The sequence below is a fragment of the Drosophila yakuba genome, chromosome 2L (assembly GCF_016746365.2).
Source record: "Drosophila yakuba strain Tai18E2 chromosome 2L, Prin_Dyak_Tai18E2_2.1, whole genome shotgun sequence".
NCBI lineage: Eukaryota > Metazoa > Arthropoda > Insecta > Diptera > Drosophilidae > Drosophila > Drosophila yakuba.
This window is the reverse complement of record NC_052527.2, coordinates 348,718-368,908: the sequence shown is the minus strand read 5'-3', so window position 1 is coordinate 368,908 and position 20,191 is coordinate 348,718. Positions and strand designations below refer to the sequence as shown.

The 20,191-nt window shown below is 43.3% G+C and overlaps 2 protein-coding genes and 1 long non-coding RNA gene across 9 annotated transcripts in view; 1 reads left to right on the top strand and 2 right to left on the bottom strand.

The window, feature by feature from the left end:
* Positions 1-11,425, bottom strand: part of LOC6526290 (1-phosphatidylinositol 4,5-bisphosphate phosphodiesterase classes I and II) — a 42,136-nt gene extending 30,711 nt beyond the window's left edge. For 6 of the 7 annotated variants that reach the window (XM_002087376.3, XM_039371104.1, XM_039371102.1 and 3 more), the window contains exon 1: positions 5,925-6,272. The gene's annotated coding sequence lies outside the window, so the exon portion shown is untranslated. Of the gene's footprint in view, positions 1-5,924; positions 6,273-11,071 lie in introns of those variants that run through there. The other variant, XM_015197890.3, reaches the window with a different exon arrangement.
* LOC120320705 lies at positions 6,358-8,774 on the top strand. The gene is made up of 2 exons (XR_005560226.1): positions 6,358-8,233; positions 8,294-8,774. It is a non-coding gene; the product is annotated as an uncharacterized LOC120320705 (long non-coding RNA).
* Positions 11,426-12,610: 1,185 nt separating the features above from the next.
* On the bottom strand, positions 12,611-20,062 carry LOC6526289 (phosphatidylinositol 3-kinase regulatory subunit gamma). The gene is made up of 3 exons (XM_002087375.4): positions 19,551-20,062; positions 17,969-18,854; positions 12,611-15,595 (listed from the first exon to the last, which is right to left on the bottom strand). Coding segments are annotated over exons 1-3 (1,524 nt in total). The 5' UTR covers positions 19,552-20,062; the 3' UTR covers positions 12,611-14,958.
* Positions 20,063-20,191: the final 129 nt, after the last annotated feature.

Sequence of the window (20,191 nt, the reverse complement as noted above, 5' to 3'; positions counted from 1 at the left end):
CATTTCCATGCTACGCTCGTCTCACAGCTCTTCCATTTCTTACGTTCCTTCTTTTTACTTTGCAAATCGTTTTAAGTGTTTTATGGCAAACGGGCAAAAAATTTATTGCAGGCAATTTGCAGATGTACCTAAGAGCTGGTGGAAAAAGGTAGGTTTAGCCTGGTTTGAGTTGGCTGGCGTTCGGGGACCAATTCTGGGGATACGCAACGGAAATCACAGCGGCAAAACACAGATTTCAAGTGACTTTCCCCATTTCTTTTTTCTCCTTCTCTTTTCTAAAAGAAAGTGATACAGCGAGCCCATGAATCATGTATGCAGCGGAAACAGAACAAAACGCTTTCCTACAGGCTCCCTAGTCCAACTTTCCCGACCGCCCAGCCACCCAACCTCCCAACCATCCAAGCGTCCCTCATTCAGCTGGAAAAGCTGCATAAATCAAAACGCCAGTCAAAATATGTTTTCCTTTGCCAGCTCACAGCCAATCCAAAGGTTAAATGTTGATATATGCTGCGAACCATGAAGTACTTGTTATTGGCTTGTTTATTGCAGGCTTCCAGTCGATCTGAGCCGAATTTATGCGTCTATCGCTTGTGTTTCGACAGAGTAAAAATAGCTTGTTTTCCCAAAAGCATTTAAACATGAAAATATTTTTATAAATCACATGGCCCCTCAAACATTGTTTTGTTTTCACTAAAGTTCATGAGGCCCCCCACTAAATTTCGAGATGAAAGGTATTGCTTTTAAAAGCTATTAATTTCGAACGCCCTACGCCACTCCATACTCTTTTGTGCGGCAAGGACCAGCTTTTAAGTACCTGCACCTAAGTGACCATTTAGTGTATGGACAACTTTTCCGAATGAATGGGGCGCCCAAGTGACAGGGCTTTCTCTTGGCTTCTTCTTCTATCTGCCGTTTCCGGGAAAGGTGCGGAAGTTGCTTGTCAAACGGCAATCTTACCCAGCAACGCTCTTCGCTCTCCGCTCTGCGCACTCACACAAACACGATAATCAAATCAAGGCGCCAGCTATTTGGTTAATGTGCATGACAGCGGCGAGGGGCCGGGAAAAGCGAGGGAAGTGCGGGGAAACGCAATTGAAAAGCTGAGCGGTTCCCAAGGAAGGTAAAAATGTTAAAACTGAAGCAGGTGAGAGCTCAAAGATAAGTATTGTGGGAAACAAAAACAGGGGAGGCAACAGCGACATTTTTGTAGCATGCTTTTCGGAGCGACAGTTTTCCACTTGCTCTCTCGTTTTACCGCGCCGCGCGGAAATTGCATCTACAGCCTGTGGCACTCTGTATGTGTGTGTGGGTGTGTGTGTGTGCCGACTATAATTTCATTTGTGGTACATAAAACTTGGCCAGGCTTCATCTCTTCGGGCGAAGACGATACGAAGGCCAGAAGAGAATCACATTAAACTAATTGCTTTAGCTTGTCGTTGCTGTTGTGCCCATTGTTTCAGCTCCTGTTGTCGAGTGTTTGATTGTTAGTGCTTTTAGGCAGCGCAAATTTTATTTGCTTGTATGCCAAAATGGTTTATGCCCGCATTTGACGGCCATTAAAAATTGAAAAGGCACCGACAAACACACACCAACATACACTCACAAGTTTTGGCAGAGAAGTTCAAGGAAGCACAACAGTTCGCGCTTTTTAGAACTTATTTCTTTTTTAAATAGGTAATTTTGGCTTTTAATCTGGAAGTATGCTTTTCTGGTAAATAAAAGTTGTAAGGAATAATAAATGATTTAATGGTGATATTTAAATGAATCCCAAAGAAGCACCTCAAGCACCTTGAACCCCAGCAACAAAATAAACGGAGCAACACAAGGCAGCTAAACATTAAATATTAACTGAGGATGGGACAAGGGTCATTTTATGGTGCGAATACCTTTGCTATTTAGTTAAATTTTTCCCGTTTTCTCGACGTTTTTAATATTGAAATTTTACCTATTCGAGAAAAGGAAATAATTCTCCGTGAATAAATGATTTGATTTTTGGAGCGTTGCCGAATTGATTTCCTCCCAAATTGCTTGGCGCCAAAAGAAACATTTCCTTGCGGTGCTTTCTCTTATTTTCCTTCCATGTTTTCCTTACCATTTTTCCCGTTCGCACAGAAAATTCATCATTCGGAGTGGAGATGAGGGTTGGCTGGGTGTAAGTCAACAACTTGCCGGCCCTTCGGTGCTCAGAAGTCGCTCATATCGGTAGCATAAAGTACACAAATAAATAAAAATACAAAGCGTGGGCCGGGGGTGTGGAATGGAAAATCAACGGGGGTGTGGTTAAGCAAAAGAAAAACAAAATTAAGTTCAATGACACCCCAAAACAACAGCTCCCGGCCGTAAACTCGAGTTCCAATTTGTTTCTGGTTGTTCTTGCTGGAAACCTTCATCAACGAATTTTCCTCGGGACCCCTGAAAACCCCCCAAATACCCCTACAGCTGTGTGGGTGTTTGGGTTGTATGGGGGCGCCTCCAATTGGAAAACTTTTGTTACACTTTGTTTTTTGGCCTTTTTTTGGGAAGCAAAACTTGCGAAAAGTAAGCGTTCGGGAGCAATTTATAATTCGAATATTTCTTCATCAATTCCATTGCGCTGTGGAGTTAGTTACCCAAGCCCAATGGATAATGCCCTTTGATGGGCGAATTGTGAAAATATTGACAAAACAATTGCTTTCAATTGCACGCGAGGTAATCTTCTTTCCCCAACCCCCTTTTGGGCACCACCATCCGCCGGCCTGCGGCAGTTGTGTGTCTAAATTTTCTATTTATAACGCCGGCGATGAGTTCAATGTTTGATTGGCCTCCGCTGAAGTGTAAAATCAACCTGGGCCGAGGACGCTTTTCCACAGGCATGTGAAAATACGGAAGCTCAGACCTTAAAAGCATACTTTCAGGCACATTGCGAATCAATCGGGGTTTTAAGCTTTTGTCTAAGCTTACTCCTAGGATATGGCAGACATTCTATCCCAGCACTCGAATAATCAATAATTTGTTTTAAATTAACGATTTACAAACTGTAGTGTAATATCAGGATACTCAATTGGTAGCCCACCATTAAGGCAGGAATATTATTTCATTATCATGACTGATCGCTTGGGTTTTCCAATTCATTACCAGACTATCATCACCACCTGAACAGCAGCACTAGACCCGCCATAAATCGTCTGCCACTGCCACGGATTCCGATTACAGCTAATTGCTCGACTATCTGCTATCTGCGCGTCGGATAACCAAAATAAACACATTAATTGCTTAAGTTATGTGCATTCCGCTGGTAATTTGTTTGCTAGGCACTTCGATTATAATCGATTTGTATCTTTCTCCTCTTCTCTGCGAGTCTATAACTTTAATATCAGTCCATTCTTTTGATTGCGGCAAGGTTGGTCCGTCAGTTTTCGACAGCTTTGCATGTCAAGTGTGGTCATGCATAATCAGAATGTCCGACAGAAGCGGGATGGTGGGATTTTACATAAAGCCACCGCAAACAAAATGAATTTGTGACAGAAAATGATAATTATTAATTAAAACCGCGTTTCAGTGTCACCGCAAACAGACTCAGATATATACAAACACACCCGAAACACTTTAGCACGCACAAATTTACTTATATTTTGTTTGTACGACAAGAATTAAATTTCGGTATGGTACACAACGAATTTGGAATGCACTTTCAAATGTTGATGCCTACGAAATCGAGTATGTTCAATAAATAAAATATTCGGATTCATACTAAACATCTGAGTAAAGTCTTTGATAAGTCTATTGTTTTATATTTAACATTTTAGTGTTCGTCTTCGCGCACATTTTTGCCTCTCTTTTTCATTTTTATCGCCCTTTTATCTAGTTTGTCAACGTTATCAGGCTGCGGACAGCGCACTATCACCAGCAGCAGCGAGAGCAGAGTTAGGCACCCCCCTAAAACACACCACCCCCACCCATGTCGGCCGGATTGTCCGACGTATTAGATTTGACGCTTCATTATAATGATAGATCGCTGTGCATTGCTCTATCGTCTATCACCAAGAGCAACCAAATGGGTGCCACACAGCGAGAAAGTCGCGCGCCAATATTGTTAGTTGGGTTGGGTTACATAGGTTTAACAACAGGTTCGTTTTAAGATACATAAGTTTGGACTTAACTGAATATGTATATATTATATTCACTTACAGCCATAACTTAATACCATCAGGAAACACGACTAGGAACACTAAGTTGTAAGTGTATAGGTTTGTCAGAAGAACTCCATATTTTACGTATCCATTTCAAGCGATTTGTATAACAAAGGGATACAGAACTATTTTGGCATATCAAGGTCCTGGCCTCTGCTATGCAAGTATGCAAATAACCTTTTCTCAGTGTACGTCTAAAAGTACGATAGTTGTTTAATTTTCACAGTGACCTACGGTGCGTATGCGCGACTTTTATACAGTTTTGTATTCGCGCGTTGGCGGCTGCTAAATAATTAATGAGCAGCCTCAAGTGGTAAAGCGGATGAGGCGGGCAGAGAGTAGGAGAGGCGGAGATAAAATGGAAAACCGAGTGGAAGTGAAGCAGGAGCAGTAGCAGAAGTAGAGGCATGGCCATGGCCATGTCAGCATAATTAGCCAAACACTCACCCACGCAGGCTAATTGTCCTTTCTGGCGCTTGTGTCCTTTAATGCCTTAATTGTGTTTGAATGATTGAAACTAGCTGCCTTTGAAATGGAGGCTGGGGGGGAGCCAACGGGGCGTGGTGCAGCAATCAAGTGGGATAATTGCATATCAGTGGTGCAGCTGATGCCTCAACTTGATAAATGCCTCGAGTGGCAACTGAAACAGGACCTAACTAAACACACAAGTGGATGCTGCAAAATGGAAGCGGAAAGCAAGACAGCAAAGACACAGAGAGCTGGCAACTTAAAGCGTTTCGCTAATTGGCACCACGAGCTGATGTGATATTTGATGCGCTGCTCATTAGCTTTTTGCAGTTTCCCGCTTCGAATTCATCGCTCGGATTGGCCATAACCAGATTACAAACTCGAGGCTCCCTTTTCAATGGGTGGCCTGGTCGCTCCGAAGTTGACTTTTTGCTAATTGATATTAAATTAGACATTTTAACTTCAGTAAAGAATAATTGGGTTAGACTAAGTATGGTATTACTTACTAATTACTAAACACCGGTAATAACATAAAGTAATATGATTCTTGAGCTTGATAGGAATTGTTATGTTAAGATCTCTTATCGATCTCTGAATGACAAATTTAATTGGCAAAGTCCTACTAGCTGAGATTTTTCAGTTTTCCAAGCTATTGAAAGTCCTAAAGGCCACTTATCGCTGAGAGATCGCAAATCAAAAGCTGTCTTCGCGTGATTCACGCGCGACCCAGTGAAGCGTTATCTGCCCCGTTCTCGGATTTCTCGGACTTCCAAGCCAGCAGCATTATCTCAAAGATTTCGAGATACGCGCCACGCCACGCGCTCGCTACGAGTTCAAGTACAACCGGCAATGGCAACGCAACGGCGGCGCAAATCATTGACAAACGCCTTACGTCCCCGCGACAGATCACTAGCTTGGCTATCGACGGAGATCTTTCAAGTTTTCCAAATCGAAAGGGAAATATTTCAACTTGAAAAGGAACGAGAGCGGGGCAGCGAGGCACAACAAATAATTTGGTGTAGCTCACATAGAAATCGAGCAGTTTGCTTATAAAGAAACACGTTGGGTAGAAGAGTACGAAGGGGGCAACAGCATTTTTCGGCACAATTTTCAATTAGGCAGCCGTGAAAGAAAACGATGCTGAACACTGAACAAATAAATTGAATGGGATTGTATTTTGATTTAATTTCGTGTGTGTGGTGGTGCTGAAATCGAGAATCGTATTCCTCCGCCCTCAAAACTTCCTGATAAATCCGCAGATTGAAAAGGTTCTGTTCGGTGCGTTACCTGTGCCAAAGTTTTTGACTTTCAGATGAAAACCTTGTTGAGTGGAATTTGTATTTCGTAAGCGACGAAATTTCAATTACAGATTTTGCACCCGTTGGCAAACGAAGATAGCCTCTCCGGTGTTTATGGGATTTCGTATTGGATTTGCCCTTCTGTTTTGGTTTAGCTATAGTTTTTAACTGTTCGGCTTAGTCACAGAGCACAACGCACAGATACGGAGAAACACACACGCACTCGGCAGCTGCAGATACGGAATTCAGATGCGGATTCTGGGGACCCGGGGACCCGGAGAGGGTTTCCTCCGGACAAAAATCTCGGGCGGGTTTTCGGGCCAAAATCTTCCGCTAACACGACCGAACGCTTCGGCGAACGACGAATGTCTGCTGGGAAAATCTATGTGGAAATCTCAATGCTGCTGAAATGCAAAAACGAGAGATCTGAAGCTTCTCCGTCTCTCTGGCCGAAGGTGAGCTACTGTTCTGTTCTACTGAATGTTTTTTCGAGCATTTGCAAAATGTCAAATTGTAAATAAACGAAAAGTGCCAAGACGAACTGTTATACCAAACGGCAAAACAGAGGCGTATGCGAAGGGTGGGCTAGAGGCGTAGCATTCTGTCGGTGGGTCGAATGGAAACAGTTTCGCATGACCTACTGACCTTTGTTGCCAACTTTCCTCGCTTAGCTTTTACTTGCTACTGATAACATTACAAAATCACAAAAATGGCTGTGCTGAATGAATACGACATAAGAATACGAGTATAAAGTCTGTTACGAGTATATGAGTGTATAAAATACAAATTACTTTGCTTAAAAAGAACGGCTTTGTATAATAAAATTTATTTATTTACTACCATCGCCGCTCTGATAATTCTACAAGGACTGCAAAGGACTCAAAATTGTAGTACCATGATCTAAAGCTTAGATGTAGATTGTAATTTCTTGGTCTTGTAATTCTTTCCCATCCTGTAGTAGGCACCCCTTACAAAATGACATCCCCGCCCCTGTTTGTGCAAATTCGGGCAAGACCCGCCCACAGAAACCCCCTTGACCCATTGAATGCTGTTCGGGAAATGTTATACAAGAGCTTTTACCATGCTCCACACTCTCTCTCAGAGGGAGCGGAGAAAGTGTTTCCCGCTGAGAGCCGCTCTCCTCTCGAGAAGCTTTCTCGCTGCGCTGCCAGGTTTTGTTTTTGTTTTGGGAAAAGCGTTCGCGGCGAAATGTTCATGTTTTGATAAGAGGAGAACGGTCTCCCCCCGCCACCCCCTGTGGGAGCCTTCGTTTAGGGGGGAAGTCAAGCGGGGAATAATTTTCAAATAAACAAGCCAGGGCGGCAACAAAGAGGCTTGAAGCGACGACCGACGACTGACGACCGACAATGCCAAGCAAACGCAAACCCCCTTGGCGAACCAGAATTGATAATAGTTGCTGAATAGTTTGGCAAAACCTTCGGTGGAACGGAAGGGGGGAGGGAGGGGGGAAGGGAATGTTTACTTGGACAGCGCCGTCACATCGCATCGCCTAATCAGCGGTTGAAACGGCCAGAAAATCAAATTAAAATTGCCAATTTGGGCGTTGTTGAGTGGGCCTCGCCTCGTTTCGCCTCCATTTCAATTTCAATTTGAATTTGAATTTGAATTTGAATTTTGGTTTTGTCTGCCGCTGCTCAATGCAGCCGGGAATATTTATATATTTATTTAATTTTAATGCCCCGCCATACGCCGTACGTGAGTACAGCGGCAAATCGTCCGGACTCGGAACGCGCGCATGTGCCACAAAAAAACAGAGGAACAAAAACCGCCGAGAAGAGGGAAGCCCAGATATATGGGTACTGACTCGTCCAATACCCTCGCACCACGATTGCTCCACATCGCACAACGTGATGTTCCGCCGAAGTTTTTAGTTTAGTCATGCATCGCACTCCCTGTGAGTAAGTTAGTTAGGTAACTTTATAGAAAAACTTCTTGTGACATAACAAAAATGTATGATTAATATATTACAAATGTCACAAAACATTTTAGGTCCTAGATCTGCACTGATATCCCCCCCGAGCGGAAGTTACAGGGTATGAAAATACAAAAATATAAACTCGAAATAGGAAATCAGAGATCGGCCAAAAAGTCGGAAAATATGTCAGCGCCGCGGGGCAGCGGGAGAGATGACATCCAATATGCTGAAAAACATTGAACATTGAAGACCTGACCCACATATTTTGCTGATGGTTCTCCCCACTTTCCTTCCCCCTTACCCCTTACCCCTTCCCACTTTTCACGATTTCTGCTTTTCCCCTCCGAAAAGTGATTGACAAGGTGAGACAAATGCTTTTGTATCTGTATCTGTCTCCGTATTTGTGTATTGGGACTCCACAGAGGCGACAGTTGCAAGATGCTTCCCCCTGCTCCACGCTCTTGCTGTACGCTTGATTGATTGCGGCTCGGCTTTCCCAAGGTCACTGGGTGGACTACAAAAGATATGCAAATATTGGGTGCCGAGCGAAAGGAGCTGGGAGCGTGACTCACGTCGAATCGGGGTCCCAAACATCGCAGTGGAAGGAACAGAGGAAGGAGCTCGGGGCACAATCTATGAAGACGGCCAGAAGATCGACAAGCGGCCATAAACTCAAACTACTTATGGCAACGAGCAGTTTTCATTGCATATTTATTCGGCCATAAAATGCGAAAGAGCAGCCGCACATGGGATCACATGGCATTCCATACCCAGGCCTGGGTATGCCAATTCCCATACCCATACCAACGATCCCTAGATCCCCAACTAAATAAATTTCCAAATTGTTTATTTTCTTCCAAACAAATCAGCGCGCATTAAAAACAGCGAACAGAAAATTTTAAATCCAAATAAAACATCAGCATCCGGTGGGAATCGAGCGCTCCCAACTCACGCCGTCTTTCCACCCGTTCACCCGTTGTGCCCACTGTGCGGGGGTGGTGTGGCTGCCATTGTTGTTGTGGGTGGTGGTGGTGGTGGATTCACCTTTGAAGTGGGGATTTACAGGTGTTTTATCTGCCAGTCTGTTTGTTTACAAAGGTCATGAGTTCCCAGACGAATGTAACTAAATTAAACTCTCTGGAAAGCCAAGCCACAATAAACACGGCAGCTCTTTTGAGGCATATCAAAACGGAAAAATGAAAACTTTTCCAAAACACACGGGGATTCCCCTCCGCATGACCACATTAAAGGGCAACTATATTGCAACTTTAATAAGTTTTAATGGATAACTTCAGCAACCAGTACTGTGTGACCCATATCAAAATCGAACCGCAAGCCCGTCATTTTCTTATTCATGTTCCACTTACTCTAGAAATTTGCATAGCGTCGGAAATTTGAAAACAAAAAACATACACAATGGCATTTGGATGATAATTCGCCCATAAGCGAGTCTATCTATCAGTCTGGTGCTGTGGTTCGTTGGTGTTTCACCTTTTCTTTCCTTAGGCAATTTAATAATGAAGACTGGGAATGAAGACAAACGAACATTCTACTGATTCCGATTCCGAATAAAAATTTCGGGGAGACGCTGTTTGCCAAGTGCAACAAACGGAAAAGAGCCCGTCGAGAATTCGCATTTGATTTATTTATAAAGCCATGATGACGTCGCCATATCGGATCGAATCGAATGGAATCGGGCATAGTCTGGTTATTTTTCATTTTTCGGCTCTGTTTGTGAGCACGAGCGTCTCCCACAGAAGAAATTATAAAATATGGCGGGGGGTCGGGTTAGGGGTTAGTGTAGTGGTGGATGCTGGAGAAGGAATTTCCTGCGCTAAAACGTTTAATTTATTAATGAGATTTATTTATAGAGCGTTGAGCACTGCGCGCTGAGTGGGCAGGTGAAAGGTTGTCGATTGGTGGTGGGGTGGTGGGTTGTTTGGCCTGCTACGCGTGGCTGAAAAAGCGAGAACGGGAGGGAAGGAGGGTGGTTGGAAAGGGGTGGGGCCCCCACTGCTTTCCCTCTCTGTCCCTCATCACGATGACGCGTGGTTATTGTAATTAAAGTTATGTGCGATATGTGCTGCCACTTTTATACACTTGTATTCACCGCACACTCCCTACCCCTCACCCCTCCTCCTTCCTCCCCCACAAGTCAACCAATTTTCCTTTCGGCTTTTTAATGGCGCCTGGGTGCGGTCCACAAAAATAAGGGTGAGTGGCGGACGGGGAGGGGGAGTGGGGAGATGGGGGAGTGGGGCAATTGAAGTGGAAGAGGCGGCAAATATACGACAAGATAATGACAGCATTATGGTAGAACAACGAGCATATGGCGAGCGTGGAAAGAATTGTGGTAAGAAACAGAGTCAGAGTCAAATTATTCCTAACGACTTTGTGAAAGTTGCAGATTGTTTTTAAGCAGGACTTCAAAGTAACCATAATAGCAGTATGTGAACAAGTATGTGAACAATATTATTCATGAGACAACTAGAATCATAGTACTTGACTCACCACATTTTTTCGATATGTACATATGCATATACATATGTACATATGTATCTACAATTTAGCTTTCAACATTTTCAACGGATTATAAAAATTGGGGAGAATAAAATTTCGTTTAATGTACGATAGTCTAGCAAGTGGCATTATACACTAAGAACAGTACATACATATATGTATATGCATACATATGTATATGTACATATCTGATCAAGTTAGAATCTATGCCGATTCTCCGAAGAGAAAGAGTTTCGAACTCCTCTCCGCGGATTATCTCTTGACCCCCCCCCCCCTGCCCATGGCTCAGGGTGCCAACAGCGTCTCTCCTAACCTTTCTTAACCCCTGAGCGCCTGATAAGCAGCACTGATTAGCTTAGCACTGCGGCAAGGCAATGAGATCACTCCCACCGACCGATTAGGCCCACTCCGCTCTCTTCCCACCCTCTTGCCGGCCGCCAGAAGAGCTGACCCCGCCACCCCCCCGGGAGTCGATAGCTGAGATTACGGCATCTCAAAGCTTGGAGACGATCCAAAATCAGAGAGAAAGAGCGCGGGCACCTGCCATCGTTTTTAGTGCGTTGTTATTCAATAATTTGCTTGCCTTCTCAGCTTTTGATTCATTTGCCTGCGCACGCACACTCACGCAACTTTTTTGTTCCTTATTTGACAGGTTAATAGATTTAAACACATTTGATTACCTGAGCGGGAGAGCAACCCGAAAGCGGAGCTTTTCCGGAGCGAGCGAGAGAGCGACACTCTGTTATGAAGTAATAATGGAGAAGAAACAACCGTATTCAGATTTAATTGTTGTTGTTGTTTTGCAATAAGTTTGGTGTTCGGCGAAATTTTTGCGGGCTTTCTTATTGATGCTCTTGCTGCTTTGGTTGTTATTGTTGCTGCAGCATCACTTGGCAACGACAACAAATAGCAAAGTCACACGCTGCGCTTGTTTCCTTTTCTTTTCATTATTATTCCGCGGCACATAAGCTTTAATTTATTATCACTCCCGCTACAATCCAAAGCGATGAAACAAACGCCCCAGAGATGTGTCAACAATTCAAAACAAAAAACAAACTCGAAAGCCTAAAAACGCGACGACGAGTAAAAATGCTGCCACTGCCGCAGCGCTGCCCGAAAATCTGTTGATTAGTGTGACCGCAGGCTGCAGCCAAGGCAAATACCAAATGGGCCAGTGAGTTCAGCTGTTCCGCTCAGCTCTTTTGTAATCAAATTTGGGTAAATATTCGCAAATGCCTTTAATTTATGTTTATGGACACTTATTGGATTCGCTCACAGCTTTCAAATACATTTTTTAATGAATAATGCTTTAATAATTACCATCACATCACAATTTCGCAGCAAGAGTTGGCAGCACCGTTTAGCATTAGTTTTAAAAAGCTGCCTGATACAATTCTCAATTGAGCGGGCTTTTCAAATGAATTTTTGTTCACTGCACAACTAACCTATGAACTATTATACTAACATAAAGAGCATTTGACAAACCTACGACAAAGGTTATTGTTCTTTGAGCAGGCTTGGCTTATACGACAACATAAGTTAAAAAGTGCGTTATGTTTAACAATTCGATCTGGTTAACAATATACAAGTAAATACTAAACTTAATCAGAAATGAATCCATTTATAGCACAGGCACTAGATACAAACCCTCATTTAGGTCACCCCATGACTACTCCTCCAGAATTAAAAACCAGTCACTTATGAAGTGCATGGCTCCTACAGAAAAATCGGCGGACTCGTGATATCTGTTTTTTTCTGCGATAGCTTTTCGCCCAGCTCAGCGGATTATGGTCGATGAGAGTTCATTGAAAGCAGAAACCGAAGCGAAGTAATCAGGAAACCTGAGGTGAGGTTTCATTGCGACTTAAGAATCGTTCGATATTCTGGGAGCTGGGATATGTGAATGCGAAGTTCTGGGAGATTTGGTTTTATTTCGGTTTATTTTGTTTTTTCTCGATTTGTTATTTACGAACATTCTTTTTAGACACAAATACATATAATGTTATCTCCGAACTTTCGTCTCTTTAAAAAACTACTACAAAAAATGGTTGTTGTTGTTGTTTCCGTTATGGTTGCTGTTAGCGCTTAAGAATCTACAACATATAGCTTACAATCTACAACATATAGCATTCTAGAGCATACATACTTAATAGGTATGTATGGTTAAATACCTATATATATCTATATGTATATATATTCATATAAAAAAATACAACAAATTTGCAATTCGTTTTACATTCAGTTTCGTCGCCGTTCACTGTTATCATTTTTAATTCTTCTTGTTCTGGCCTGCGCCAAAAATGCAGACGAGAAGCAAAGATAGAAAAATTCACAAATATTTCCATTTAACATTTAGGTATGGCAAAAAGTCATCGTCTATCTATCAGTTAGCAATCATTATTGAAATCAATCAATCATGTTTAGAAGACACTCAATCTTCCACTGCTACTTGTTTTTTGTTTTTGTGTTGAGTTCTTATTTGTTTTGTATTGTTTTCGCTTTTTTTTTGTTTGAAACGCATTTTACAAACTAATTTTAAAACTTATAAATACTACAACGTACGAGATCCGCCAAAATCTCATAGAATTTAAGCAAAATGAAACACACAAATTACAAGTTAAATAAGTTAAATTAGGAATTACAGGTAAAGTATACGGCATAAAGAATACATCGAATTATTATACGTAAGAATATCTTAAAGACGCGACAGTTTTGTGTGTGTGTTTTAGTAAGTGGATCGCTCAAATTCAATAGGGGAGAATGCAAACAGAAAGGTCAACATTTTTTCAACACGCTCTCGGAGATTTTGGTGATATATAATCATATAATGGTGGCACAGGAGAACAAGGAAACAAATACTCTTTCGCAAACGGCGTTCAAACGTTTCATAAATATTTACTCAAAAACAATGCAAAGGAATTAGTTTCAGCTGGCAAGTCATTAGATATCAATTTCAAAGACAACAATTTAATCAAAGCTGATGAATAATAATTTCGTTAGGAAAGAGTATTTCTGCAAAACGCCGAATAGGTTTAGTAAGCATTAGTTTCGTATAGTTATATGCTTAATATCAGATGTGTAAAATAAAAAATAATCAGCGCTTTTCCCTATTGCAACGGATTGTTATGTATGAGCAACTTTTTGTTTTTTTTTTTCCTTTTTCTTTCCTTGTATAAATTAACAAATGTTAAAAATTTAATTATTATATTTTCGATTGCACTTTGTTTTTGCTTGTTGCTTTGTTTTTTTTTTGTTTTCTTTGTATCTGTGTGTAAAGTTCTTGAATTCATTTTTTCGTTTGTACATTTATTTTTCTTTGTTCAACTGAGTGTATATGTGTTGTGTGTGTTTGTATTTTTGTATTTTCGTATCTATAAAAATTAAGGCTTTGCTTTTGAACAAAAAAAAAATGACAAAAAATTGAAGGAAAATTAACGTTAACGTTAGCAACAATCAACTGATCACATCGAGTAAACGTACGTAGATCTTACCTAAAACTACTTTAAATCAGTTATAATATAACAACAAATATTAGAGCAAGGGGTGGGGCCCCAAAGCTGTTGCGGCTAGGCTATCAAAACCTTAACCCGATTTCGCAAACGTTTTGCAAGCGTGTGCTTCTTTGTTTCGATCCATCGATTTTAGAATATTTACATGAACACGACAAAATGTGCTGAAGAAATGCAGAAAATTTCTTCACGATCCTACCCCGCCCCTTCAGAGAACGCGCAGCGTAATAACAATATTTATAATGGATACGGGATAGGGCGTTGGTACAACAACAGATAGCTCGACTTATCAATTATCACGCGAAATGCAGTATTACAAAAAGTATGTTTATATAAAATTAATCTTACTCGTATGTTAATAAGATTAGTTTTCCAATTAGAAAATTTCGTTCTTCTACACTGAGCTTCTAGCAAGCTTTTAAACATGATCACCAAAAACGTTTTTTCTGTTTCTGTTTTTGCTTTCGTTTTTCTTTTTGTTTCTGGAGCCGTCTAATTCTGGAGGGGAAGGCGGAGGACAGTTAAACTGCCAGCGCCATCCATCACACACAAAAAATAATCATGCACAGATATATATAGCCTATATATGCTGATGTACACAATCGGCGATGGCCGAAATAATAGCATTGCCATTGTAACACTTAGTAACGCGTGTTACTTCGGCTCTCATTCTCAATTCTTAATTCTCGATATCGAAACTTGAGTCGCTTGAACAGCCAGTGTGGAAATAGCGTTGTGACAAGGAGCCCTTTTTCAGATAAAAATATTATATTGGCAGTAAGGACTAAATTACTAATCTGAATACATGCTGGGGTAATCGAAAACCACTCTATAGAAAATGTTTGACTTTTGAGTCATACTAATAATCGAATGATACTGGCATATCAGGTTCTAGCCTTGCGACAGAGTGCTATTAGGCAGTGCTATTATTTGGGCCGCAACCGCGTTTATATCTAGAGATAGAGAGAGTTAGGGCTTTAGAGCAAGCTAGAATTAGAGAGATAGATAGCTAGCCTGAGGTTGAGGGCTCGTTCAGCGGGCGATTTGATGCGCGGCTCCTACTGCGATGTGCTGAAGTTGGAGGGCGAAATGGAACTCGGCGCCGCCTCCGCCTCGAGGCTTCCAGCTCCTCCATCTACCTGGTCATGTTCACGGGACCGACTCGTGGGAATTGGCGCACTGCTGCCCACCATTGGCGGCGGCCTCAGTGTGGCGGCCTGCTCGTACTCCAGATCCATCTCCTCCTGCAGTTGGATCATCTGCACTTGCTGCGGGTTTTTCTTCCAGTACAAGACGGGCCAGCGCAATGTCGTGGTCAGCGTGTCGTTGTGCTCCTCCAGCGAGTTGTTGGCATAGTGCTCCACCAAACTCTTCAGCGTGGCATATATGTTGTAAGGGGCAGCGAATCCGAAGCCGGTATTCGTCTCGTAAACTATGCAGTGCTGCACGATGTTCTTGCAGGCAATCGACAGAGCATAGTGACCCGCATCCCTTGCTCGAATGAGGAAGGTGCCCGATGGCGCACCCTTCAGCAGCTCCTCCGCATCCCTCCGCTTGGCATCCTTCAGCAGCCAGAGGGCCTCGTTGCTGTGGGGCTGGTTGGAGACTGTGTCATAACGTTGCTGCCACTTCTCGAAACCCATCTGCAATATCATCTTCAGATCCTCGTCCTTGAGGTTGAAGCACGTTAGGCGCCTGCAGGTTAAAAGAAAGGAATGGTAAGGAATTAGTAGCGCTCAAATATGTAGCTATTTCCAAATGTTTGGCATTACAAAAGAAAATTGTCCAGTACACGGTAAGTTGAACCCATTTGGGGGCTATTTAAAGTCAGAATGCCTAACTAGTCCAGAAAGTGGCAGGGTTTCGTGAGTCAAGCAGCTCAAACTCAACACCTGTTGGATATGTAATAATATATTCCGAGATATTGAATGTTTTTAGACCTAAATAGTTCGTTTGCAAGTGAATCCCTAAGTTTCACAATTATAGAAAACTCAACAAAATACTTTTGGAGGCGTGGTGTACGTGACTTTATAGGCGTGGCTAATCTGCATTAATTTCACAATCGATGACGACGGCTTTCAATCTTATCTTCGAAGTAATCAAAATTATAAGAGGGAATCTATGTAGGGAACTGTAGGTGCTGAGATCCTGAGCTTTTGCTAAGAACTGACTTCGATTTAGAACGAAGGCGATGACTAGTCGTTAAATTCGATTCGCTCCGATATCGATGCAATTTCAACGGACGGCGAAACTCTTGATAACCAAATGCGACTGCGTGTCTCGGCCGCCGCTCGGTCTACGAAAGCCTAGACCCGCGGGTTTCCGCATCAAGATCGGCCGATCGGCAAGCCAATCAGACAATCGGGCGATCGGGCAATCAGGGGGGCTCTTTGTGGCTTGTCTATCCAAGTGACTAAGTTCCTGGGGCGCGATAAGCTTAAGCGGAGTGATATCATGGATCGTTGCTGCGATGGAACGAGATAGGACAACGCACAAAAACTTAATACACCCGCCGAAAGAGCCTTATCTTATCTGGACTGGGTCAAGAGACGGAGGGGGATGCAGAGGGAGACTCTCGGGGTGTTTTATCTCATGACGGCGGTCGCCTTATCTCTGCAAATTTAGAGACCCAAGAGCTAAGAACCTTGAGGCCAGCCAGCGATTGCAAAAAGCAGCCCTGAATTAAATACAGGCGCAATTAAGTATATAGAATTCCCTTCCTGAGAGCTTGAAAGAAGTAAAAAAAAAAAAGTCTGATAAGCGTTGCTATCTTTAGCGAGGCGCTAACCTTATCTAGAGGCCTCCCTGCCTCCTTGCCTCCGCCCACTTGCCGCTTCCCACTTCCCCAAGCTGTCACTCGCGCCGAAACACTCTAGGTGATACTCATAGAAACCCAGCGAGCTCATCCAACGATGACGTACCCCACCAAGTAAAAGGCCTGTTGCTAGGCGAAAGCCACCTCTTGCCACTCGTTTTTCGCCCTACAAGCGAACAACCGAAGATTGTGGGAAGTGCGAAGATGGGTCAAGACAAACGAACAAGTTTCCAAAATCACGAAAACATTTAAGGGGAGCATCTCCCATGTCAACTGGTTAGCTGGACTAAAATGCAAGGCTTTAGTTTGGTTCTGGCTACGCACAAAGATTTTGGGGGCCATTATTTCTTATTGTCGATTTAAGAGATTCAACAACAGATTTAACAATCTTGTATATAAACTAACTAGTGTTCCCTTCGTGGATTCAGCCTTTTTGTGGCCTTGATACATTCACATCCAGAAAAACCATTGGCATACCCACGAAGTTCCGATAAGGGTTTTCGAAATATTTGAAAGAAATTCTGCAAAGTTTTGGCTGGAATTCGAAAACTACCGCCACACAAATTGACCTTGATAAGGAAGAAATATATAAACTGCTGCGCATACAAATACAAATTGACACGATAAAGACTTTGACTTGGATAACAAAATCCAACAGTTGCCTTTTTAGAAGATTATGGGCTAATAAGAGGTATCCTAACTTTCCAGTTCGCGGGGGTTATTGTTTTCTCCCTGGATGGGTAGGGTATGTAGCTACTATTAAGTTCGAGAACTACTTTTCATTTTGCAGTAGCAAATAGCTGAAATGGTTTTCCCAAAAGAACACCGTCTGTTCGCCAAGAAATTTGCAGGCCAGGGAATGAACAGGTAAGACAGCCGGCAAGGCACGTAGACGCTTCGCTGGCGTGAAAAATTCAGGGGATGAGCGAAGCGGAGCGGGGGCGGAAGTGGCCACCGCCACAGTTAACGTTAACAGTGTTATGCCATTATTATCGGTATCGCATCGGTCAGACAAGCTGCCGACTCCCGGCCAAAATGAGTGATCGGCCGACTAAGCCGCGTGCAAAGTAAGCGAGAAGCGCTGAGCGGCGTTTGAATTGCGCCTCTTTCGGTCTGAAAACTCCAACTGAAACTGCAATCAAACAGCTGGCTAGTGAAAAACCCATAAATATACATATAAGCAGATTACATTATTCAAAGGCACTACGTTTGCTGCTTAAGAATAGTTGGAAAAACTTGAAATGGGGACTTACTCAATGTACTTGTCCTTGCGCAACTGCAGTATCTGCAGTTCCGGCTTCAGGGCGTTGATCTGTCGCTCGAGCAGCAGCTCCTCCTTCTTCTTGTTCTCCATGTACTGGTTGAGGACCTGCCCCTTGGCCTGGAGAGCATCAAGCAGGTTGAGCAGCGTCTGCTTATTGTCCTGCAGACTCCGGCGGGCGTTGGCATTGGCCGCAGCGGATGCGGCTGCGTTAGCTCCATCTCCGGCTGCTCCAGGCTCCGGGGTGGGGCCATCCGCTGGCGCCTTCATGAAGGACTCATTGAGCTTGATTTGATTGCGGAATATCTTTTCTGTGTTCCCGAATACGCTCTGGTGCAGCTTCTTCTCCTGCAGCTCCTCCCGAATCGCATTGAAGGAGTTCCGCTTCTGCTCGAGATTTTGCTCGAGGTTCTGGAGCAACTGGCAGGTCCGGATGAATTCGTTGCTCAGCAGACAGAGATCCCCGTGCGGCTGCGACTCCTCATCCTCACGGGCGCGCACAATGGGATTACTCAGCGTGATGTCCAGCGTCTTGTTGTACATGCTTAGAGAGTTCTCCTTGTAGTAGTTGATCATCTCCACCACCGAGTTGAAGAGGTCCTTCTCGATGAACCCGTACTTGCGATCCATGTGGCATATCTTAATCAGCTTCTCGCTTCCGTCCTTCATCAGGGTCAGGGTGTACTCGCCCTTCATCGAGAGCGCGTCCCGCACCAGGAAGCTGCCGTCCGGCTTTCCGTGCAGGATGCTCTTGGCTACCTCCCGCGATATCCGGCCCCAGTACCAAGGGGCCATGCGCAGCTCCTCCTCGTTGGGATCGACCAGCGATCCGGGCGCCTGTGGCCGCATCGTCGAGTAGTGGAGCGGTGATGGTTGCACTGAAAAAAAGGAATTAACAATTTTTTAAAATTAATTTAAAGGATTGGTAAAAGTTCCGTGAACAATTTCCTCACTTTGTATGTATGTTATTTTATTACTTTTATGTATAGTCGATTTTAAGGAAATACACAAAAAACAGTGGATTCTTTTTAAAACTCAGCCTATTGAAACTATTAATAATCGCACTTACTGAAATAAATTTGCTTAGTAAGACATGCTACGTTATTATCGATTAAAATATGAAAACAAATGAATAACTGGCAGTTTCTCAAGCTAATAAATTACAGCGTTAATAGTATCTACATAAAGTGATCTCATCTGATTGTCCGAATCCTAAAACGACATTGTATTAAAACGACATAGTATCAAACAACTCTAATTCGGAACATAAACAGCTGCGAAGGGAGAATCTCTAGTGAAATCGAAGACTTGGCAATGAGCCTTTATTTCTTTACTTGAGGGCCCGATTGCTTCCCAATCCATTAATAAATATTGGCCACATATTGCGCCCCACCAGAGCAGCAAAAACAACAACTATAACAACAGCTACACTGTGTAAAAACGAGGCATGTAATCGCTGGCGTCCCGGTCTCTGTCTAGCCCTCTCGCTCCCACCACCAGGCACCCCGCAAGCGCCCTCTCGCTCCAACGCACTCGGGCCTGTTGCCAAGCGCCCCCGAAACGCAAATACTTACTTTTGTGGGTCTTGTGGGGTTTTCAATGGGTCGGAATTCTTGCGCTGCGGATGCTGCAGCGGCGAAAGAATCAATGGATATGGATCTGGATTCCGGGCTGCGGACTACTCGCTCCCCGTTCGCGATATAGCTATAGCTATAGCTCACCAGCAGCGAATGGAGCACATCTTTCTATATTCTCGATTTCGCGATTCGACGGAACACTCACACTAGCAGCCGCACGCACACACGCACCAACACCAACGCACACGACGGACACTACGACACACTGTTTAAAAAAAATGGTTGGCTTTTGATTCTTATTTGCGTGATTTTTATGCACTCATTGGTTCTTCTAATTGGTGTGCACTTTTTTTAACTGTAGCTGGATCAAAACATTTCAGTACGGCGCTCTGGGACGACAAAAATTGGGGTTTAATCACAATATATCAGCACACCATTATATTCGGGTAGAAATCGTGCGGTGTTGGACAGCGCTGTTGTTGCCATGCCACTTGCTGCGAGTAAGCTGCAGGGCCTTCCTAACACTGGCGGTTTCCTGTGTTGACCAAGTCGGAACTACGTAACTGTTGGAACTAATAACGTAAACGCAGGGAACAGGGCTGCCGAAGAGTAAAATTCCAAGAAGTTTTCCGTTTTGT